At 42.0% G+C, this 26,165-nt stretch overlaps 1 protein-coding gene across 1 annotated transcript; it reads left to right on the plus strand.

Moving 5' to 3' along the window:
• The first annotated feature begins 13,806 nt into the window (after positions 1–13,806).
• On the plus strand, positions 13,807–17,424 carry LOC130272495 (protein spinster homolog 1-like). Its single transcript, XM_056518344.1, has 2 exons — positions 13,807–14,005; positions 15,833–17,424. Exon 2 carries the CDS (start codon positions 15,858–15,860, stop codon positions 17,370–17,372), a length of 1,515 nt encoding a protein of 504 aa, XP_056374319.1. The 5' UTR covers positions 13,807–14,005; positions 15,833–15,857; the 3' UTR covers positions 17,373–17,424.
• The last annotated feature ends 8,741 nt before the right edge of the window (positions 17,425–26,165 follow it).

Below are 26,165 nucleotides of genomic sequence, written 5' to 3' on the forward strand. Positions count from 1 at the left end.
CCTGGATTGTGGGGAATGACCCCCCACCCTACATTTGACCATTCCCAGTAAGAGCCGTCCCAGATTGGCCTTCCAGCCATACTACAACCACAGTGTCAGTCTGCATCGCAGCACAGACACTGAATAATACTGGCTCTTACTTCACCAAGGCATATATATATATATATATATATATATATATATATATATATATATATATATATATGGCCCTGTGTAAAATCAACTTACTTTACAAATGTTATTTATGGCTCTCAATCAGAGCAATAAAAGACCTCGATCAGGCTAGGGGAAGGCGGACCAGATCCTTTTCCAGTGCAGAGCTGCGCTACACTGACATTCGGCCAGCACTTCAGCTCTCCTTCTAAGGGGGCGGAGCCTGAAGACGCGGCCGGCCATGTCAGGAGCGTGTGTGTAGCGGGCACAGCACTCACTCCTGCTTTGCTCATCAGTGTCCCAGCTGCACTATGAGAGTTCGGACTCATGCCAGGCCAACATGAGTCCGAACTCTATAAGGGACTTGCAGCCGGGACATGTAGGGAGGCCCCTAGTGGTAATTTTTTGAAACTGAAAATAAACATAGAAATAAACTTTTTTTTGCAATACATGCAATTAGAAAGTTCTTTGGAATACATTAATAGACAACATATCAAAAGTTTTTTTGATGACAGGTACTCTTTAAGAAAAAAAAGTTGAAAAAACTAAAAAAAAAAGTTCACTGCAATGTTCTGACCCCTATGGGGCTGTGAGAGGGTTAATTTTTTGCATTATAAGCTGTAGCTTTTATCAGTATCACTTTTGTCTAGTATTGATTTTCTAATCACTTTTTTTTATTATTATTTTTTAGCAATTTTGAAGTTTTAGATTTTTTTATGTTTTTTTTTATGTATTAAAGGGGTACTGCGGTGGAAAACAATTGTTTTCAAATCAACTGGTGCCAGAAAATTAAACAGATTTGTAAACTACTTTTATATAAAAATCTTAAATCTTCCAGTACTTATCAGCTGCTGTATACTACAGAGGAAATGCTTTTCTTTTTGGATTTCTCTTCTGTCACAACCACAGTGCTCTCTGCTGACCTCTGCTGTCCATTTTAGGAACTGTCCAGAGCAGGAGAAAATCCCCATAGCAAACATATGACAGTTTCTGAAATGGACAGCAGAGGTCAGCAGAAAGCACTGTGGTCGTGACAGAAGAGAAATCGAAAAAGAAAACAACTTCTTTTGTAGTATACAGCCCCTAAAAAGTACTGGAAGGATTAAAGGGGCATTCCAGGAATTTTTTTTTTTTATCAACTGGTGCCAGAAAGTTGAACAGATTTGTAAATTACTTCTATTAAATTGTAATCCTTTCAATAATTATCAGCTGCTGAAGTTGAGTTGTTGTTTTCTGTCTGGCAACAGTGCTCTCTACTGACATCTAGTGTTGAGCGGCATAGGCCATATTCGAATTCGCGAATATTCGCGAATATATGGACGAATATTCGTCATATATTCGCGAATATTCGCATATTCGATATAATCTCGTTTTATTTCCGCATATGCGAAAATTCGCGTATGCGAAAAGTATCATATATGAAAATTCGCATATGCGAAAATTAGCATATGCGATTTTTCGTATATGCGAATTTTCGCACGCCAGTCTCACACAGTAGTATTACAGCCTTCTTTACACCACACAAGCTGGAAGCAGAGAGGGGTGATCACTGTGATGTGTACTGTGAAGAAAAAAACAAAAAAAAACGAATATTCGTAATTACGGATATATAGCGCTATATTCGCGAAATTCGCGAATTCGCGAATATGCGATATTCGCGAATAATATTCGAATTGCGAATATTCGCGAGCAACACTACTGACATCTCTGCTTGTCTCGGGAACTGCACAGAGTAGAAAAGGTTTGCTATGGGGATTTGCTTCTTCTCTGGACAGTTCCCAAGACAGGTGTCATCAGAAAACACAGAAAAGAACAACTCAACTTCAGCAGCTCATAAGTACTGAAAGGATTAAGATTTTTTAATAGAAGTAATTCACAAATCTATTCAACTTTCTGACACCAGTTGATTTAAAAAAAATAAAAATAAAAGTTTTCCAACGGGGTACCCTATAAGATATGGCATATAGTTTGTGCACTTGCCGGTATACAAGAAGATTGGCGGTGGTAAGAAAAGTAGAGGGATGGAGGGGAATGCATGGGTACGTACAGAGAGCAAAGTCCCAATATAAGCCAAGTTACATCAGGACAATTCCTCTGCAGCAACAACGTAGACCAACAAAGAGATGCCATGTCTAGGAATCGAAAAAGCAGTTTTTTGTTTTTTTTTCAGAAACAGCGCCACATCAATACATGTGTTGTGTCTGGTATTGCAGCCCTGTTTGAACAAACTTAGTTAAATTGCAATACCACACACAGCCAGTAGACAAGAGTGGCGCTACTTCAGGAAAATAAAAATCAGAACCTTTGCTTGTAATCCTAAACAACCCCTTTCAAAGCGTATTTCATTTCCAAAATACAAATATCTCTGACTTTCTTTCTCTTTCCACTATTTCCCATGATTTTTCACATCGAGTGGAATTACTTTCCATTTCTGTATAAACAGAGAGCGCAATTACATTCTTTTTTATGTTACCCCAAGGAGTTTGTACTAATTCTTTTACCCTCCTTTCCAAAAAAAAGAAGAGATGCATGAAGGTCACCACGGCGGCGGCTTCATAAAGCATTGTGAATAATGTCAGAACTCTAATTTAATTAGGGGCCCATCTGTCAGGTTCTGTTTGATGAGCACTAAATGTCCAATTATCGTTTAATACCGGCCCTAATCAGCGCTGGCAAATTTTTCAGGCGCACATGAGATGACATTAATAAATCAGAGAGACGCTACTCATCTCTTTCTTTGAAAGGAGTCATAAAGTGGAGTAAGACTAAAAAAAAAAGAGGCAGGTATATCGATGACGCACATGTCTTCTTAAAGAGAATCTGACACCATGTCCCCCTGCACTAAAGCCAATATACTGGGTTACAGTGCGGGTGAACAGCTTTACAAAGAGGGGTCACTTACTTAAATCTGTTGAGTGTATGCAGAGTTCTGTCACTGTAAACTTCCTGCTGCATTGCTATCTAGGGCACATTGGAGGCAGGGAGCTGAGAAAGCCGGCTCCCTGCCTCCAATGCGCCCTAGATAGCAATGCAGAAGGAAGTTTACAGTGACAGAACTCTACATATACTCAACAGCCTCTGCATATACTCAATGGGGGAGATTTATCAAAACCTGTGCAGAGGAAAACTTGCCCAGTTGCCCATAGCAACCAATCAGCTTGCTTCTTTCATTTTTATGAAGGCCTGTGAAAAATGAAAGAAGCGATCTGATTGGTTGCTATGGGCAACTGGGCAAGTTTTCCTCTGCACAGGTTTTGATAAATCTCCCCCAATGACTCAGCTCCCCTGCCTCCTTCATATTCTCAGTCGACCACGCCCCCTTCATTGATATGCTAACGTAGGCCATGGGTGAGTGTACTGAAAGCAGAGCACTCACCTACAGCCTTCATTAACATATTAATGAATGGTGCAGGGCTGAACGGACAATATGGAGGAGGAAGGGGAGCTGAGTGAGCCAGCTCCCCTCCTCCAATGTGCACTGGATAGCAATTAATAAATAATAATAAAGGAGTCATAAAGTGTCATAAGATTAAAAAAAGAGGCAGGTATATTGATGATGCACATGTCTTCTTAAAGAGAATCATGTTAACCCGCACTAAACCCAATGAAGGCCGCGGGTAAGCCTACAGAGAGCAAAATGCTCACCCCTGGCCTTCATCAACATATTAATGAATGGGGCAGGGCCGGATGGACAATATGGAGGAGGCAGGGGAGCTAAGTGAGCTGGCTCCCAGCCTCCAATGTGCACTGGATAACAATGCTGCAGGAAGTTAACAGTGACAGAACTCTGCATATACTCAACGGATTTAAGTAAGTTACCTCACTTTGTAAAGCTGTTTACCCGCACTTTAACCCATTGGGTTTAGGGCTGGTGAACACGGTGTCTTTTTTAAAGGACCTCCAAGGCTACAGTCGAATGAAGGAGGCCTATGGAGTCATGACGTTCCGTACCATGGAGCTGTACACACTTCATGTGCCGCCATTTTGTGCTCCATACTTACTTTTAGGGCAGCATTTTCCAAACAGTGTGTCTCCAGTGTCTTTAGCTGTCCGAGCATGCTGGGAATGGTAGTTTTGCAACAGCTTGAGGCACCCTGGTTGGGAAACACTGCAATAGGGCATTGACCTACAAGAAAAATGAAACCAGTTACTCAATAACACTCATTTTCAAATTGTTTTTATGGTAAATATAGTTCCGGTTCATGCTGGTTCCTGATCATTTATGTCATATATATATATATATATATATATTTTTTTTTTTTTAAGTGTACCTTGAAATAAAAGGGTTTTGTGCTCAATAATTGCACTTGTCCCTGTTTAGCTGGATGCGATTTGCGGAGCTTTGATGAAGCTTTGATTAAACCATTTTGGAAACAAAGAGCGATACGTTGGATAATACTGAAGTGCTGAACACCTGTTAAAAGAACCTCTGGCCCCATCCACACAATGGCACCGCTGTTCTCCATTCACAGCTCCATACACTACCTACATTTAAAGGGGCACTCCGGAGGAATAAAAATGAAATGTTTTAAAATCAACTGGTGGCAAAAATTCCATAGATTTATAAATTGCTTCTATAAAATATTTATCCTTCCAGTACTTATCAGCTGCTGTATGCTGCAGAGGAAGTTGTGTAGTTCTTTCTAATCTGACCACAGTGCTCTATGTTGCCACCTTTGCTATGGTGATTTGTTCCTGCTCTGTACAGTTTCTGACATGGACAAAGGCGTCAACAGAGAGCACTGTGGTCAGACTGAAAAGAACTACACAACTTCCTGTGGAGCATACAGCAGCTGATAAGTACTGGAAGGATTAAGATTTTTAAATAGAAGCAATTTACAAATCTGTGTAACTTTCTAGCACCAGTTGAGTACCTCTTAAATAACTGGACAAAAGTATGTAGACACCTAATTCTATATACATATTACGTTTTATATATATTAAAGGGGTTATCCAGGCAAAAACTTTTTTTTATATATAAAAACTGGCTCCAGAAAGGTAAACAGATTTGTAAATTACTTCTATTAAAAAATCTTAATCCTTTCAGTACTTATGAGCTTCTGAAGTTAAGGTTGTTCTTTTCTAAGTGCTCTCTGATGACACCTGTCTCGGGAGCCACCCAGTTTGGAAGAGGTTTGCTATGGGGATTTGCTTCTAAACTGGGCGGTTCCCGAGACAGGTGTCATCAGAGAGGACTTGGACAGAAAAGAACAACCTTAACTTCAGAAGCTCATAAGTACTGAAAGGATTAAGATTTTTTTAATAGAAGTAATTTACAAATCTGTGTAACTTTCTGGAGCCAGTTGATATTTATAAAAAAGTTTTTGCCTGGAATACCCCTTTAAGTACATTCGATACATTCAGTCAGGCATATAACCCCTGGGGGGGGGGGGGGGGCAGCAGTTGAATGTGGAACTCTCTGCAACATAGGAAGACATATTATTAATGGAACATTGGAGGTGGTGGCGGGGAGTAGTGGAGGGTCGGACAGGCCCACTAGATGATGCTAGATGATCCAAAAACAATGTGGGAGCTCCACTCAAGGGCTGGTCGTGCAGGACTCCTGCTAATGGGAATGGTGTTCCCTCTGTGAAAAAAGTGCAGGAAGATACAGTTACTACCTTTTCCTGCAGGACTTGAGCACTGGGCCCCAATGACCCTGCAGAAGGTAACCCCATTTGGTGGTGACTTTGGATATAATCTCTTGCTATAGCATTTGTTTCTTATAGAATGATCACAAATACCTTTACAATGTGATTAAAAATGGACATATGTTCTGTGTAGATGTAGAGGGCCCCCAGTCCGACACTGGATGGGGGTGTCCATTCAATTTTACATTGACCCAGGAACAACTGGAAAGGAGTTCATAGGTCCTCAAAACCCCGCCCCAGAGCCATTGAGTTACTTTAGGAGGAAAGCATTTTTTGGGGGGGATTATTACACAATCCACAGGGTTATGAGGCAACAATGCGGTTCCTCAACCAGGAATACAGGAGGAATAAGGAACAGCCAGGAAATAGGGTACAGTCTAGTAGAGCAGGATACCTGGCCAAAGAAATATATTTCTGAATAATGCAGGTTCCTGATTATTTGTGGTCTTGACTGAAACCCCAGTCCAACACTGGAAGGGAATGAAGATTCGACTTTGATTGGACCAGGAACAATTGGAAGGGAGGTCTTGGTCCTCAAAATCCCACCCAAAACCATTACAGGGGTTATCCAAAAATGGAAAAACACAGATAATTTATTTCAAAAACAGCTCCCCATCTTTCTCCAGGTTGGGTGTGGTATTACAACTTGACTCCATTCACTTCAATAGAATAGAGCTGTGGAACCACACCCAACCTGGAGACAGACAGGGAGCGGTTTTTGAAAGAAAGTAGCTCTGTTTTTCTATTCCTGAAAAACTCCTTTAAGTTAATATAGGAGGAATGTGATGGGTTTGTTGGATTATTACAAAATCCACATGGGGGTGAGGGAACAGCGCAGTTTCTCCACCAGAAATATAGTCCTGGTTGAGGAACATGGGAAGGAACAGTCCAAGAAATGGGGTACAGTCCAGTAGTGTGAGATATATGGCCATAAGAATTATCCTATAGTCTGGAGAAATCCACTTACTGGCCAGTATCCTCTTCCGGAGCGTCCTTTAGGGTTGTTAACTGCAGCATCAACTCCATCATAGCAACCACCCCCCCCCCCCCCATTGAAACTGCCTGGAAACATCTTTGGAACACCCAAGAACAACCCCAAAACACCCACTTTTGGTTAGGTTATTACTGTTAGGTTGGCTGCCATTGGCTGTCCTGGCAGGCTGATTGTGGTAGTTTAGCAGCATGGGGAAGTCCATAGAGACCTTTGCAGTAGGTGAAGGCCACCATTACATAATTGGTGTTGCCTCTGACTCCCCCTAGTGGCAGCTACAGGCAAAGATGACATGTTATACCAGCCCCCCCACTGCACTATTCACCTTGTCTCCTTTAATGACATAGGAAGTGCCCGATTTTATATTTTAACCCTTTATTGACCCTGGTCCACTTAGACGGCTGTGAAGTATAATTACAGCAAAGATGCCCTATTAAGTAAAAGGCGAGCGGCGGTCGGGGGATATCAATAAGGACGAATAATTATAAACTCTCCGGGTTGTCAAAGCATTTTAGTTGGTGGTTTGCGGCAGACAGAGAACATCCTCTGGTCTTGTAAGAAGAGTAATATTCAATCATGACAAAGATCCCAGTGAAACCATTTAAACAGCGTTATTGATTTTCCCTGGTCGGCGGTGTTTAATTCCAACAAGTCCCAATGAGGAGAACATCACTGCAGGCAAATTACCCAGAGTTCTGGGCTCCTCGCTCCGCGTCCACAGCCACGCTGCCGCTCCAGCCAAAAGTTAGAATAATGGGCGCATTGATTATTTGACAACGGATACAAAAAAATGCCAGCCCTCAGCAGCGGTCAATAAAAGCATTCATTCCAGCCAGGAAACTATATTAAACTGAAGGGAAGACTCCGCCGATTGGGATACATTTATTCTAATTTGTGACCAGAATAGGAGAAGGGGAATTAATCTTCTCTCCGCTTCATGCCACTTAATATACTGCAAATGGATGAGCCTCAATATATGACTGAGCATTGTGAGACAGTGGATGGGGCCTCCGTCTATATCTGGTTCTTAAAGGGGAAATAGTGTCCACTTAATAGGAACAGGCACAGGGCTATAGTGTACAGATTGTTATATGCAAAGGGTTATAGTGTAGAGACTGTTATACGGACAGAGCTATAGTGTGAAGACTTTGTTATAGGGACAGGACCATAGTAGAGATGCTGTGCTAAAGGGACAGGGCTAAAGTGTAGAGACTATGTTATAGGGACAGGGATATAGTGATATTTAACAGATACCTTATCTTTCAGATAGATAGTTATATATGAGATAGATAGATAGATAGATAGATAGATAGATAGATATGAGATAGATAGATAGATATGAGATAGATAGATAGATAGATAGGAGATAGATAGATATGAGATAGATAGATAGATAGATATGAGATAGATAGATAGATAGATACAGGGGCGGACACAGACAACAGAGGGCCCCTGTACAAAGAATAAGCCTGCCCCCCCCCCCCCCCCCCATCCAGGTAATATGTTTGCTAGGTAAGCAGGTAGTACGTTTGCAAGTAGTAAATTAGGTAAGTAGAACATTCTCTAAGTAGGTAGGCAAGTAGTAAGTTTGCAAGTTATTTAGGCAGGTAGTAAGTTCAGTTGGTAGGAAGGCAAGTAAAAGGTTTGCCGCTAGGTAGGTAGGTTACCGGTATACGTTTGTTAGGTAGGCAGGAAAAGCATTTGCTAGGTAGGTAATATATTTGGTTGGTAGGTGGGTGGCCACGTTACATTTGGTAGGTAGGCCATTAGTCCAGTGTTTTCCAAACAGACTTTGGCTGTTTGGGCATGCTGGGAGTTGTAGTTTTGCAACAGCTGGAGGCACTCAGGTTGGGAAACACTGGACTAAGGGCCCAACTACCCACCAAAATGCCACCTTCTGCTGCAAAACTCTAACTTCCAGCTTAAGACTGTCCGAGCATGCTGGGAGTTGTAGTTTTGCCACAGATGGAGAGACAATGTTTCGAAAACACTGCCGTAGTTAGTGTTTCCCAACCTGGGGGCCTCCAGCTGTTGCAAAACTACAACTCCCAGCATGCCCGGACAGTCTTAAGCTGGGAGTTAGAGTTTTTCAACAGCTGGAGGCACCCAGGTTGGAAAACAATGGACTAAGGACCTACCTACCAAACCTGAGTGTCTCCAGCTGTTGCAGAACTATAACTCCCAGCATGTCTGGACAGCTAAAGACTGTCAGGGGAATGCTGGGAGTTGTAGTTTTGCAACAGCTGGAAGTCCCCAGGTTGGAAAATACTGACTAAGGCAGTGTTTTCAAAACAGTGTCTCTCCAGGTGGTCCAAAACTACAACTCCCAGCATTCCCGGACAGTCTCTAGCTGTTAAGGCATGCTGGAAGTTATAGTTTTGCAACAGCTGGAGGCACACTTATTTGTAAATACTGGTGTAACACTGGAGGCACACTGATTTGTAAAACTGATGCTGAAACAATGATGACACTGAGCGCACCGTGATTCACTGACCTGCAGGAAAAGCAGAAGGCAGCGAACAGAGAACGGGACACCAATATTGGAGCAACGGGGGAGCATAGACAGTTGAGTTAGTTTCTTTTTGAATAATTTTCATCCCTGGCACAGTGGATAAAACTAAAATAAAATACTAAAAAAGCCAGCAAGTAGAAGTAAAACGTCCGTCTTTATTCAGGGTTCTTCCTTAAAAGCCTTCACGGTGGCAGACAAATCGTGAACATATCAAAAATATGAAATATTGCACAAACAGAGGGGGGTCCCAAGCATGGCTGACGCGTTTCTGATCTATCGATCCTTACTCATAGCCTATAGATCCTCAAATGAGGCACCCTTATATACCCCAGGGCATATTCCCCATTCCCACAGGAAGGGGAGGGACAGGTCCACATCACATGTGCGCGTGATTAAAACAAAAACATGGGACCAAACACAGATAAATTAATCGGAGACATATCAGTAATGTAAAATTAAATCTGTTTTGCTATTTAGACCATGGGGTTGAATGCAATTCAAAAGATAAATCCACATGATTTCCCTATTGTGGGGGGATCGAATATGGTCACATCCCCTTTTATTTAGCTTCACCTTCTCAATGCCTGAGAACCTGAGGGAAGTGGTGTCTGAATTATGACATATTAGAAAATGTTTAGATATGTTAGAAATGTTCGAGCTTAAAGGGCCAGCAGCATGTCTAATGTGCTCTTGCATGCGTTTTTTAAGGGACCTTTTGGTGGAACCCACATATGTTAAGTGACATTGTGTGCACATGATTTTATATACAACAAAAGTGCTGTCACAGTTTATAAAGTTGTGAATGACATGGCATTTGCCATCCACCGTACCTTCTGTTTTCTGGCATTTTTCGGCAAAGGGACATACCACACATGGCGATTTACCGCACTTGTGGAAGCCCTTGGTGCTAATCCACTGGGTGGTAACACTAGCCGTGTCCACCATACTGGGAACAAGGAGATTGGATAGAGTAGGTGCCCGCCTCGCTGCAAATCTCACACCTGACTTTATAATCTCCCCTACCGTGGGATCTGTTGATAGCAAAGGTAAGTGTTTAATTACAATGCGTTTGATGTCATTAAATTCTGGACTGTACGTGGTGACAAATGTAAGACAATCTTGTGATTCAGTTGGTTGCTTACTTGTAAAAAGGGATTTTCTATCCATAGGATCCACTCTCGACCGAGCTTTTTTCAAGAGCCATCCAGGGTAACCTCGAGCCGCCAGGCGTGTGCATGCTGCATCAGCTTCCCTGCGGTACATCTCGGCGGAAGAACTGTTCCGCTTAATTCGTATAAGTTCACCTACTGGTATGGCTCTTACTGTTTGTTTGGAATGGCATGAATTCGCCCTTCGGATGGTATTGCCTGATATCTTTTTTCTGTAAGGATCAACCTCAATTTTATTTGTATCAGGGTTGCCACGTAATATGACATCCAAAAAGGGGGTTTCACTTTTACACCATGTGTGGGTAAACGTAAGATTGAACCGATTATTATTGATATATGTCATGAATGCATCAACGGTCAGATGGTCAGACGACCAAATGATGAACGCATCGTCTACATACCTCCCATACCATGCGAGGCATGTGGAAAATGGATTGGTGTCAGAAAAACTGCGCCTCCCACCAAAAAACAAAAAGCTTAGCCCGAGCTGGTGATGACTTTGCTCCCATTGAAGCACCCGTGCGCTGCAAATAAAAATTGTTACCAAACATAAAATAATTGTGTTTTAACACAAAATCTACCACCTCGATAATGTAATGTCTCAAATCCACAGAATATTTAGAAAATCTCATCAGTATATCCGAGATAGCTGATAATGCCAGGTTTTGCGGAATACTGGAATAGAGCGATTCAATGTCGCAAGTAAGCCACGACAGAGAATCGCTCCATGTGAATTCATCCATGATTTTTAGCAAGTGCTTAGTGTCCTTGATATAACTTGGGCATTGCATAACCAGAGGTTGCAGTACTGAGTCCAACCACTCGCATAGGTGCTCGTTATGGGATCCGATCCCCGCCACGATCGGACGCATCGGTGGCGGGAATCGGTCCTTATGCAGCTTGGGTAGCGAGTGGAAGATAGGAATAATTGGAGCAGGCACGAAAATATAATCCACTTCTTTTTGGGTCAAAATAGATCTGGCTTTCCCCTCTTCCAACAGAGTCAACAGTTCTTTTTTAAAAGGTTCAGTGGGATCCCCACAAAGTTTAAGGTAAGTTTTATCATCAGATAGTAGATTTTCATTTAAATTGATATACAGTCCCGTGCCCATACATACTACCGAGCCGCCTTTATCGGCGGATCGGATCCTCAAATTTTTGTTTTTCTTTAATTTCTTTATGGCAGCAGCCTCCTTTTTATTCAAATTAGGACATTACTTTTGATTGTAGATTAACCAAATCTTTCATGATAAGGTCCTGGAACCAATCAAAAATTGCTGGTCTGGTCTGTATGGGGTAAAAATTTTGGTTTTTAGTGGAGAAGGTATGTGCAGCATTCACTTCATCACAAATTGATATCCCACTATTTTCAAGGAGACAGAGATCTCTAAAAGCAATTTGTTCTGCTAACGTATGCATTAGTGGTAAATCAGGGTCTATAGAAAGTCGAGGTGGGTCCGATGGTTCATCAGCATTTTCCACAAAAAAATGTTTCTTAACTGTTAAAGTTCTCACAAATTTATTCATATCCAAAATTGTCCGATAAACATCAAAATGATCTGTAGGAGAGAAACTCAGTCCTTTCCACAGGACCGAGGTTTCTTCATCTGTAATGATTTGTGCAGAAATGTTAATGACTTGAAAATCCTCTTTTATTACTTTTTCTGTTTCTCCTTGTTACGCTCCGAAGCTCTTCTTCCTATGTTTTCTGCCACCGCGCCTTCCTCGTTTTTTAACTGTCTTCTCGCATTGCGATTCTTGTGAGTGTTCACATATTGCGGTTCTGAGTCTCCGCTAGTGTCCGTGGTATCTGAACAATCTGAATTTTCAGTAAACTCCTGGTCAGAAGAACTAAATTCACATGGAGCGATTCTCTGTCGTGGCTTACTTGCGACATTGAATCGCTCTATTCCAGTATTCCGCAAAACCTGGCATTATCAGCTATCTCGGATATACTGATGAGATTTTCTAAATATTCTGTGGATTTGAGACATTACATTATTTAGGTGGTAGATTTTGTGTTAAAACACAATTATTTTATGTTTGGTAACAATTTTTATTTGCAGCGCACGGGTGCTTCAATGGGAGCAAAGTCATCACCAGCTCGGGCTAAGCTTTTTGTTTTTTGGTGGGAGGAGCAGTTTATTTTTTCTGACACCAATCCATTTTCCACATGCCTCGCATGGTATGGGAGGTATGTAGACGATGTGGTCATCATTTGGTCGTCCGACCATCTGACCGTTGATGCATTCATGACATATATCAATAATAATCGGTTCAAACTTAAAGGGGTATTCCAGGCAAAAACTTTTTTATATATATCAACTGGCTCCAGAAAGTTAAACAGATTTGTAAATTACTTCTATTAAAAAATCTTAACCCTTTCAGTACTTATGAGCTTCTGAAGTTAAGGTTGTTATTTTCTGTCTAAGTGCTCTCTGATGACACGTGTCTCGGGAAACGCCCAGTTTAGAAGACGTTTGCTATGGAGATTTGCTTCTAAACTGGGCGTTGCCCGAGACACATGTCATCAGAGAGGACTTAGACAGAAAAAAACAACCTTAACTTCAGAAGCTCATAAGTACTGAAAGAAAGGATTAACATTTTTTAATAGAAGTAATTTACAAATCTGTTTAACTTTCTGAAGCCAGTTGATATATATAAAAAAGTTTTGGCCTGGATAACCCTTTTAAGTCACAGGATGCCCTTGGTCCTAGTGGAGTTAAAAGGTCAAAAGATTAAAATATATAAACTAAGAAGACACTGTGAAGTACGGGGATATACTCGGCAGGCCTGGAGAAATATTTTTCTAAAAGATGTTTTTATGTACTTGATGTATTTCTAGGTGTATATTAATATATATATATATATATATATATATATATATGTCAAAGAAGAAAGCAGCACTCCTAAAGCGTGAGTAGAACAACGTTTCAATGGTCTCACACCAAGTGGCTTGATAATGATGGTGTGAGACCATTGAAACGTTGCTCTTTGCACATTTGGGATGAATAAATAGTTTTCATTTTTTCACCATACCTTGAGTGCCACAGCATTTTACTTGGAACTATATATATATATATATATATATATATATATATATATATACACACACAAATCAAAAAATATGTTGCAGTCTCTTGTAATACCTTTTTTATTGGACTAACAGAATTTTGTAGAGACAAACTTTTGTAGAGGCTTACTTGCGACATTGAATCGCTCTATTGTAATACCTTTTTTTGTTAGTCCAATAAAAAAGGTATTACAATCTGCATCACTGGACTAATACGACTACTCACATTGACTATACAGATATACACATACCTGAAGATGGTTTAGAACCCTGTGATGTCACACATGCTTGTGATGATGTCACCGTAAGCTGTACAAGGAGGTGCGCGCCGGCTGCAGTCTCTTCAGTGTGTTTTGCATTCACAACCTGTGGTGCAAAGTGTTTCTTAGAGAGTTTCTATTTGCGATAGAGAATTCAAGATTTTGACCGTTCCTTGTCTGAAGAGAGAACCACAAGGTAAGTCTCAGCCTCTTCTATTCATACATACACAAGGCATTTTGTTTGACAGTTCTTTTTTATTGCTGTTGCTTTTTTTTGGGCAAAAAAAACCAAGAAATTAATTTCCAAAAGAAATAAGAAAAGTTATATTCCTCATAGCATTGTGACAATACTTGGCTTAGACATTAAACATAATAAAACGCACAGATAGTATCATGTCCAGAGCTTTTTCTTGCAAAACTGCTAAAATGCAATTATGCCCAAAAAAGCCCCCAAGAAAAAGAGTCCTAATTCATGAAGTTCTAAAAGATATAAGTCTATGAGAAAGATTTGGTGGTGTAGTAAAAGAATAACAGAAAGATTAGGGCAGAAATATAATAGTATATAATAGAATTCTGTGTGTACTAACAATAGAAATACTCCGGGTACTCCGAAAGGGAAAATTTTCAAATCAACTAGTGGCAGAAAGTCATATAGGGGACGGATAGATCCCAATGAGATGGGGTAGGTTCATTATTAGTAAATGTATATAGCAGGATAGCCCAATTGTATCTACAGTAGGACGTTCACATGGCCCAGTGACCATACAGCCAAGCTCTTATAATCCGCCATTACTTGGACAGATTCAGGGTTATCAGATATTACTATGACCGGAGAGGTTCAGGTTTATCAGATATTACTAGGACCGGACAGGTTCAGGGTTATCAGATATTACTAGGACCGGACAGGTTCAGGGTTATCAGATATTACTAGGACCGGACAGGTTCAGGTTTATCAGATATTACTAGGACCGGACAGGTTCAGGGTTATCAGATCTTACTAGGACCGGACAGGTTCAGGGTTATCAGATATTACTAGGACCGGACAGGTTCAGGGTTATCAGATATTACTAGGACTGGACAGGTTCAGGGTTATCAGATATTACTAGGACCGGACAGGTTCAGGGTTATCAGATATTACTAGGACTGGACAGGTTCAGGGTTATCAGATATTACTAAGACCGGACAGGTTCAGGGTTATCAGATATTACTAGGACTGGACAGGTTCAGGGTTATCAGATATTACTAGGACTGGACAGGTTCAGGGTTATCATATATTACTAGGACTGGACAGGTTCAGGGTTATCAGATATTACTAAGACCGGACAGGTTCAGGGTTATCAGATATTACTAGGACTGGACAGGTTCAGGGTTATCAGATATTACTAGGACTGGACAGGTTCAGGGTTATCAGATATTACTAGGACTGGACAGGTTCAGGGTTATCATATATTACTAGGACTGGACAGGTTCAGGGTTATCAGATATTACTAGGACCGGACAGGTTCAGGGTTATCAGATATTACTAGGACCGGACAGGTTCAGGGTTATCAGATATTACTAGGACTGGACAGGTTCAGGGTTATCAGATATTACTAGGACCGGACAGGTTCAGGGTTATCAGATATTACTAGGACTGGACAGGTTCAGGGTTATCAGATATTACTAAGACCGGACAGGTTCAGGGTTATCAGATATTACTAGGACTGGACAGGTTCAGGGTTATCAGATATTACTAGGACTGGACAGGTTCAGGGTTATCATATATTACTAGGACTGGACAGGTTCAGGGTTATCAGATATTACTAGGACCGGACAGGTTCAGGGTTATCAGACATTGGAAACCTCAGGGAAGACGTCTCCATATAAAACACTTATAGAGAAGCGTCTTCTTCTGAGGCTGCGATGGTCTTAGTGTTATCTTGTGGTTCTGTGCTGGACATTTCTGCTCTGTATGAAGGATCTATTGTATAATGACAGGAATGATGACATGCTGTCTAATGTGTTCACTTATCTCTCTCTCTAGTGTTTTCAGGCTCTGACCTGTGACCATGGCCTCTCCACAAGACCCATTGCTGAAGGAGGAGGAAGAAGCAATGGAGGACCATAGTGATATGGATGTAGAAAAGGGCGATATCCCTGAGAGGCAGAACCTGCCATCTCTAAGCGTGATGTCCACCGCACGTTCCATCATCACCGTAGTGATCCTCGCCTTTGTTAATTTGCTCATCTATGCAAATCGCTCCAGCGTGGCGGGGGTGCTGCCTTATATACAGAAAGCATATGACACCAATGCTAGTCTGTCCGGCTTATTGAATACATTGTTCATTGGAAGCTACGTGCTGGTTGCACCAATTGCCGGATATTTGGGCGACCATTGTAATAAGAAATATACTGTTTGCGCAGGAGTCATCGTTTGGCTGAGCATGACACTTACCCTGTCATTCATCCCTGACGGGTATTTCCTGCTCTTCCTGCTGACGAGTGGACTGGTTGGAGCCGGAGAGGCGACTTTCTGCACCATCGCCCCCTCCATCATTGCAGACCTTTTTACAAGTGACCAGCGGACCCGCATGCTGAACGTGTTTTACTCCGTCATACCTGTAGGCTGCGGACTAGGATACATCATCGGGCCCAAAGTGACTGATGCAGCAAGGGGCGATTGGCACTGGGCGTTTCGGGTCACCCCTGGCCTGGGCCTCATAGCTGTGGTTTTGTTGATTTTGGTCACAAAGGAGCTTCCAAGAACGACTACAAACGGGAAGAAGAATAACAAATCCCAGAAGTTTGCCAAATGGGCGACAGATCTGAAAAAACTATTTAAAAATCGAAGCTTCATGTTAACCACCATGGGATCGACGGCTGTATCCTTCATAGTGGGAGCCATAGGTGTATGGGGTCCGTCATACCTGACCCACGCACGAACACTCCTACAAGAGAAGGACCCTTGCCGTGCTGAACCGTGTGACTATCACGACATCCTAATATTTGGTGTGGTTACAGTAGTTTCCGGCATTCTGGGAGTTGTAGCAGGGTCGGAGATAAGTAAAAGATATCGCAAATCCAACCCACGGGCAGACCCGCTTGTGTGTGGATGCGCGATGATGCTCTCCGCCCCTTTTCTTCTGTTGGCATTGACTTTTGGCAACATCAGCCTCGTTGCCACCAACATCTTCATCTTCATCGGAGAGACGCTTCTGTCAGTAAATTTCACCCTCATATCTGACATTATACTAAAAGTAGTAACTCCGTGGAGGAGATCTTCAGCTCTGGCCGTGCAGATGACAATCTATCACCTCCTAGGTGATGCCGGCAGCCCGTACCTCATCGGCCTGATATCTGACACCTACGAACGAGGATATGCCAAATCCCCTCTTCTGAAATACCGCAGCCTGGAGTATGCCCTCATGACCTGCACCATAATGGCAGTCATCGGAGGGGCCTTCTTCATGGCCACGGCCCTATATATAGAGAGGGACGAAAAAGAAGCAGAGATGGAATCAGAACCTCCGTCATCCTCCTCCTCCTCACTGCTTCCTGCCGATGAGGACCGCGCTTCAGACTGAGGAAAAGTCATTGCTTACCTTTATCTCGTTTACTTCATTAAAAAAAAATTAAGAAAAAATAACTGCATTTGTTCTATGTTCCACTTTACCCCTTATTCTCTACCCAGGGGCGGACACAGACAGCAGAGGGCCCTTGTGCAAAGAATGTGCCTGTGCCCCCCCCAAAACATCAATTGTTCAGTACCCCCCCTCCATGTGTCACTTACTCAGGTGGACCCCCATATGTCACTTGCTGTATAAGTTTCTAATTATTTATTAAGGCCTCCCATATGCCGCAGCTCATTCAAGCCCCCCACATTAGGTAGCATAGATTCCCAACATTAGGTAGCATAGATTCCCCATATTAGGTAGCATAGTTTCCTCACATTAGGTAGCATAGTTTCCCCACATTAGGTAGCATAGATTCCCTACATTAGATAGCAGTTTCCCCACATTAGGTAGCATAGTTTGCCCACATTAGGTAGCATAGTTTCCCCACATTATGTAGCATAGTTTCCCCACAATAGGTAGCACAGATTCCCCACATTAGGTAACATAGTTTCCCCACATTAGGTAGCATAGTTTCCCCACATTAGGTAGCACAGATTCCGCACATTAGGTAACATAGTTTCCCCACATTAGGTAGCACAGATTCCCCACATCAGGTAACATAGTTTCCCCACATTAGATAACATAGTTTCCCCACATTAGGTAGCATAGTTTGCCCACATTAGGTAGCACAGATTCCCCACATTAGGTAACATAGTTTCCCCACATTAGGTAGCATAGTTTCCCCACATTAGGTAGCACAGATTACCCCCATTAGGTAACATAGTTTCCCCACATTAGGTAGCATACATTCCTCACATTAGGTAGCCATAGCCCCCCCAAACACACAGACAGACACAGACACACACAGAGACACACTTATCTGCCCTGCACAGCGCTTCTCCTCTCCGGCAGCGGCCTGACGAGTGACGTCACTGACGTCCTCCTGAGCGGGTCTGCAGAAGTACGTCACTTGTGCAACGTCCCTCGTCAGACCCCGGTCGGCCGGAGGCAGACTCACTGTCTAAAGTGCCCGCTGCGCTTTTATACCCCGCAGCTGCTTTAGAACAGTGAGCAGCGGCGGCGCCAACCCTACCATGAACCTACTAGGCACAAAAAAATAAGGGGGCAGCAAAATGCCGCCCCTGAAAAGTGCCACCTGGGACTTATGGTCCCACCGGGTCCCATGGTAGGGCCGACCAGAGGCGGCTCTAGACTTTGTGAGGCCTTAGGCGAAACTTGAACATGAGGCCCTGCTTCATTTTCTGCTGAAATTACATGGTGGTCTGGCTGTGAGATGGTTATACTGTGACATCACTGTGTATTATCTCTGTACTGTGCCATCACTCTGTGTATTATCCCTGTAATGTGACATCACTGTGTATTAACTCTGTACTGTGCCATCACTGTGTATTATCCCTGTACTGTGACATCACTGTGTATTATCTCTGTACTGTGCCATCACTCTGTGTATTATCCCTGTAATGTGACATCACTGTGTATTAACTCTGTACTGTGCCATCACTGTGTATTATCCCTGTACTGTGACGTCACTGTGTATTATCTCTGTACTGTGCCATCACTCTGTGTATTATCCCTGTACTGTGACATCACTGTGTGTATTATCTCTGTACTGTGACATCACTGTGTGTATTATCTCTGTACTGTGACATCACTGTGTATTATCCCTGTACTGTGACATCACTGTGTATTATCCCTGTACTGTGACATCACTGTGTATTATCCCTGTACTGTGACATCACTGTGTATATTATCCCTGTACTGTGACATCACTGTGTAAATTATCCCTGTACTGTGACATCACTGTGTGTATTATCCCTGTACTATGACATCACTGTGTATATTATCTCTGAGCTATAACATCACTGTGTGTTATCTCTATACTGCAACATCACTGTTGATACTTACACTGCACTGTGACATCACTGTATATATTAAGCCTGTAAACCCTAATGCCATTGTACATATTTACCTTGCACTGCGAGTGACAATACAGGGTAAATATGCACAGTGACATCACAGTTCAGAGTTAATATATACAGTGACATCACAGTTCAGAGTTAATATTAACAGTAATGTCTCTGTATAGGGACAATAAACAGTTTTGCCACTACAGGGTTAATAAACGCAGTGTTGTCACAGTAGAGGGTAACTATACAGTGATGTCATTGTACACAGTGTATACACAGTGAAGTCAGCGTTCAAGAATAATAAACTGTGATGTCACTACAGGGTTGTTATACACAGTGACATCAAATTACAGGATGAAGCACAGTGATGTCAGTTTATTATAAAGCACAGTGATGTCACAGTTTATTATGAAGCACAGTGATGTCAGTTTATTATAAAGCACAGTGATGTCACAGTTTATTATGAAGCACAGTGAGGTCACAGTTTATTATGGAGCACAGTGATGTCACAGTTTATTATGAAGCACAGTGATGTCACAGTTTATTATGAAGCACAGTGATGTCACAGTTTATTATGAAGCACAATGATGTCACAGTTTATTATGAAGCACAGTGATGTCACGGTTTATTATGAAGCACAGTGATGTCACAGTTTATTATGAAGCACAGTGATGTCACAGTTTATTATGGAGCACAGTGATGTCACAGTTTATTATGAAGCACAGTGATGTCACAGTTTATTATGAAGCACAGTGATGTCAGTTTATTATGAAGCACAGTGATGTCAGTTTATTATGAAGCACAGTGATGTCACAGTTTATTATGAAGCACAGTGATGTCACAGTTTATTATGGAGCACAGTGATGTCACAGTTTATTATGAAGCACAGTGATGTCACAGTTTATTATGAAGCACAGTGATGTCACAGTTTATTATGAAGCACAGTGATGTCAGTTTATTATGAAGCACAGTGATGTCACAGTTTATTATGAAGCACAGTGATGTCACAGTTTATTATGAAGCACAGTGATGTCACAGTTTATTATGAAGCACAGTGACGTCACAGTTTATTATGAAGCACAGTGATGTCACAGTTTATTATGAAGCACAGTGATGTCACAGTTTATTATGAAGCACAGTGATGTCACAGTTTATTATGAAGCGCAGTGATGTCACAGTTTATTATGAAGCACAGTGATGTCACAGTTTATTATGAAGCACAGTGATGTCACAGTTTATTATGAAGCAGTGATGTCACAGTTTATTATGAAGCAGTGATGTCACAGTTTATTATGAAGCACAGTAATGTCACAGTTTATTATGAAGCACAGTGATGTCACAGTTTATTATGGAGCACAGTGATGTCACAGTTTATTATGGAGCACAGTGATGTCACAGTTTATTATGAAGCACAGTGATGTCACAGTTTATTATGAAGCACAGTGATGTCACAGTTTATTATGAAGCACAGTGATGTCACAGTTTATTATGAAGCACAGTGATGTCACAGTTTATTATGAAGCACAGTGATGTCACAGTTTATTATGAAGCACAGTGATGTCACAGTTTATTATGAAGCACAGTGATGTCACAGTTTATTATGAAGCACAGTGATGTCACAGTTTATTATGAAACACAGTGATGTCACAGTTTATTATGAAGCACAGTGATGTCACAGTTTATTATGAAGCACAGTGATGTCAGTTTATTATGAAGCACAGTGATGTCACAGTTTATTATGAAGCACAGTGATGTCAGTTTATTATGAAGCACAGTGATGTCACAGTTTATTATGAAGCACAGTGATGTCAGTTTATTATGAAGCAGTGATGTCACAGTTTATTATGAAGCACAGTGATGTCACAGTTTATTATGAAGCACAGTGATGTCACAGTTTATTATGAAGCACAGTAATGTCACAGTTTATTATGAAGCACAGTGATGTCACAGTTTATTATGGAGCACAGTGATGTCACAGTTTATTATGGAGCACAGTGATGTCACAGTTTATTATGAAGCACAGTGATGTCACAGTTTATTATGAAGCACAGTGATGTCACAGTTTATTATGAAGCACAGTGATGTCACAGTTTATTATGAAGCACAGTGATGTCACAGTTTATTATGAAGCACAGTGATGTCACAGTTTATTATGAAACACAGTGATGTCACAGTTTATTATGAAGCACAGTGATGTCACAGAGACTACAGAATGTACAACTGTACGTATGATAAAGATGGTGGGATGCTATCGAAATGTCACACATACATGGGGGAATAAAACACTTTGTTTTTGCACCTTATCTGGGAGTGCCGCTGGATCTTTAGTTTTGTAGATAGATAGATAGATAGATGATATATAGATAGATAGATACATACATACATAGATATGAGATAGATATGAGATAGATAGATGATAGATATGAGATAGATAGATAGATACATAGATAGATATTAGATATGAGATAGATAGATATTAGATAGATAGATATATAGATAGATAGATATGAGATAGATATATAGATAGATAAATAGATAGATACATAGATAGATATGAGATAGATAGATAGATAGATAGATAGATAGATAGATCAGTGTATCCCAACCAGGGGGCCTCGAGCTATTCCAAAACGACAACTCCCAGCATGTCTTTGGCTTTATGAGCATACTGGGAGTTGTAGTTTTGTATCTATCAATCATCTATCTATCCATCTATCTCCTATCTATCTATCTATATCATATCTATCTATCATCTATCTATCTATATCATATCTATCATCTATCTATCTATCATCTATTAATCTATCTTTCTATCTATCTCATATCTATCTATCTCTCATATCTATCTATCTTTCATCTATCTCTCATCTATCTGAGATAGATATGAGATAGATAGATAAATAGAAAGATAGATAGATACATAAATAGATGGATATAGATAGATATCCAAAAAAGAAGCAGGGGCACTCCCGTTGATTCAGTGCAAAGTGATGTCTTTTATTCACTCCACCGTGAGCTATGTTTCGACAGCCTCTCGCTGTCTTTATCAAGCAACAAATGGTTATTCACAGTGGGTTTTTATAGTCACGCAGGACCGCCCATCAATAAAGCATGATTGACATGTAAACAAAACGAAATCGTGGTGGTGCACAGTGATCAAGCAAAAGAAACATGTTATACAACAATGTATATACGGGCGTGAGCAATAATCCATCCATGTATTGCAGTAAAATCATTGTTATATGGAGTACAGTGCATTAAAAGTCTCTCTTTAGCAAAAGTGGGCGGAGGATCCGGTCACTCACCCGGCAGATGGCTTCCTGTGCGAGCGGCGGGCATCACGCGCCTTTCCCCGACTTGCGAGGCGAACTCGTGGGAGAGCCGGAAGTGACGAGTAACAACAAACCAGAGTGGACTGTCACGTGCGAAGTCTCTGAGGCAACCACTGGCGTCACTCCCTGCGCATGCTCATGCGGCTGTCGGGGAGATCGGACGCCATATTTAAGAAGGGAAAAGGTTTTGGCAATGATGTGGCAATCTCCTGGTAGGTATTTCTTGCTCGGGGACCGCACAGGGAGTCCTGGGTACCGGAGCACCCCTGTGTAGTCCTGGGTGGGGTTGTCCCTGGTCAGCCACCATAGGTAGCCAACCTGGGTCGTCCTAGAGCTACCCGTCACTGGAGAAGTGCCAGAATTGGAGCGAAGACGTGAGGTTGAGAGTGGTTAGGGAGACTGTTGTGATGTCCAGTGGAATGCTGATGTTGCGGATGGGAAAGGCGGGTGCCCCCTGTCTGTTGCCGTGTCTGCCAGTAGGAACGAGGGAAATGAGTGAGAGACCGTAGGCCCACTTCTGTGGATGCAAAAAGAGAGAGAGAAGGTAGTTAGTACAAAAAATGTGCCATGTGGGGGTGACAGTGAGAAATAATAATGGAAATAAATAGATAAACCAATCCTACACGTTTTAGGGATGACACACAAAAAGATGCTACAACCTGGATTTAGCGCTCGTTGCAAATATCATGAGTTACAATAAAATCAACGTTGAGCCCTGCTGGTTTCAGAGAGTTCAATTCATATATCCACCATAGTTCCTTCCTTTTGAGTTTGGCTGTTTGATTGCCCCCCCCCCCCCCCCCCCCCCGTTTGAGAATGGGGACATGATCGACTAGAGTGAATTTAAGATCTTTCTCAGTGTGTTTGTGTTCTGCAAAGTGTTTGGGGACTGGTAAATCAAGCTTACCTTTCCTTATCGTGTATCTATGTTGGGTTATCCTTACCTTTGCTTCCAAGGTGGTTTCCCCAACATAGAGGAGATTGCAAGGGCATTGAAGGATGTAGACCACGTAAGGGGTTGTTCAGGTCAAGTATTGTTTGATGGCGTACTGTTTGCCAGTACTGGGGTGGGTGAAATGTTTGCCTTTTGTCATGTAGGGGCAATTGACACATGTTCTGCAGGGAAAGGAGCCCTGATTGATGCTGGTAAGGTAGCTTTGGCTGCTTTTATGTACTGTTACGTCAGCTTTGACGAGTTTGTCTTTGATATTCGCAGGGCGTCTGTATGACATAATTGGGTAGTTGTTGAACTCTGGAATGTTGTCAGTTCCATCACGGAGAAGATGCCAGTGTTTCCTAATTATGTTGGATATTTTGTGGGACATGCCCGAAAAGGTGGATACAAAGGCGAGTCGGTTTTGTGGCTGTTTGTTTTGAGATTTGAGGAGAGTGTCTCTGTCTAGGGACATGGCTTTGCGTTTGCTGTCAGTGACAAGGTGTTTGGGGTAACCTCTTGTGAGAAAATTGGTGACCATGTTGTCAAGCGCATGGTCCGCTTTCTCCTCCGAGCTGATGATCCTTTTTGCCCGGATCATTTGGCTGAGAGGCAGGGAGCGGACCATGCTGCGGGGGTGATGGCTGTCAAATCTTAGCATGGAGTTGCAGTCAGTAGGTTTGGAGTAAATGTCGGTCTCAAGATGGTTGTTGTTGATGATGATGGTGGTGTCCAGAAAATGTATTTGGGATTTGGATGCTGTGAGTGTGAATTGTAGACCGGATGAGGTGGAGTTGAGAAAATGATGGAATTCGGAGAGTTGGGTTTCGGTGCCGGTCCAAATGAGGAAAATGTCGTCTATGTATCTCCACCACTTCAGAACATAGTCGAAGTGGGGAGACACATAGACGTACTCTTCCTCAAGGCGTGTGACATATAGATTAGCGTAGGTGGGCGCGACGTTGGTGCCCATCGCGGTCCGGACCAATTGCACGTAGAAGGTGTCGCTGAATGTGAAATAATTTTTGGTCAAAACAATTTGTAAAAGGGAAAGGATGAAGTTGGTTTGCTCATTGGTGAAGTCAGAGTGTATGAATATTTTGTGTGCCTGCACACCCCCTTCGTGCGGGATGGAGGTGTACAGGCTGGTGACGTCAAGTGTGACCAGTGTGGAATCTGTGGGGATGTAAAGATCTTTGATTTTGTTGAGAAAATCACATGTGTCCTGAATGTATGACTGTGCACGGTAGACATAGGAACGGAGAATTTTGTCCAAGAAGATGGAAATGTGGCTTGTGAGTGATTCCCGGCCAGACACAATCGGTCTGCCGGGAGGATTTTGGAGGGTCTTGTGGATTTTGGGGAGTAGGTATAGAACTGGTGTAATGGGAAAATGTACGGTAAGGTAATTAGCAAGTGCTGTGTCAATGAGTTTGTTATTGAGTGCAGCTGAAAGTATGATTTTGATGTCCCGACTGTATTGCCATTTCGGGTCTGAGGAAAGTTGTTGGTATGTGACGCCATCATGGAGTTGTCTGAGTCCTTCTTTCAGGTATTGTGACCGATCCATGACCACAACCGCGCCACCTTTGTCAGCAGGTTTGATGACTAGGTTGTGGTCATGGATCAGTTCGGTCATGGCAGTCATTTGAGCATGTGTCATGTTGGGGTGAGTGAGTTGGTTGGAAGTAGTTTTGAGTCGATGAATGTCTTTCCTGACCATGGTGTGGAAAGTGTCGATGACGGGCATGGAAGTGGGTGGTACAAAGTCGCTTAAAGTTCTGATGTTGGCGGATTTTAATGAAAAACCCGCCTAGTCAGAACTAGTGGTAGCGACTGATGTGTTGGAGAGTTTGTCAGAAAACCAGTTTTTGAGTCTAAGCTTTCTCACAAATTGTTCTAGATCAAGCTCTAATTGGAACCAATTGGTGTTGGTGCATAGACAAAAATTGAGACCTTTTGACATTAAATTGACATGTTCATCATTAAGTACAGTAGAGGAGATATTTACCACATATTTTGGACAGTTCTTTTTGTCATCGGTGCTCTCTGCGTAGGCACGTCCATCTCTAAAAAAGAGGTTTTGTTGCTAGAAGAGTTGGCAGGTTGTTTCTGTTTAGGATACTCCGGTTTGGAGTCACGTTGTTTTCTAGCCCTTCTGGGTGAAGAGAGTTGAGTCCCCCATCTGTAGACCTTGCCGCTGCTGTAATCGGCTTCATCTCTGGCCCATTTGGTGCGCTTGGTGTCTTCTTGTTCTTCTCGTAGTTTTTTCAGGAAGGAAGTCTGTTTGGAGATGAAGGTCTCGTAGTCGCTATCAGGTAGTGTGGATCTAAGTAAGACTTCAATATCATGTACTTTGTGTTGGGTGGTTTCCACGTCTTTTTGAAGAAATTCGATTTGTAGAAGTAGGAGGTCCAATGAATACTTGTTGGAGATTTGCTCGAACTTGGAGCGATAGTCGGTGTTGTAGAAAAAGGAGTTTCCATTATTATTTCTCACTGTCACCCCCACATGGCACATTTTTTGTACTAACTACCTTCTCTCTCTCTTTTTGCATCCACAGAAGTGG

The sequence above is a fragment of the Hyla sarda genome, chromosome 5, assembly GCF_029499605.1.
Source record: "Hyla sarda isolate aHylSar1 chromosome 5, aHylSar1.hap1, whole genome shotgun sequence".
Taxonomy (NCBI): domain Eukaryota; kingdom Metazoa; phylum Chordata; class Amphibia; order Anura; family Hylidae; genus Hyla; species Hyla sarda.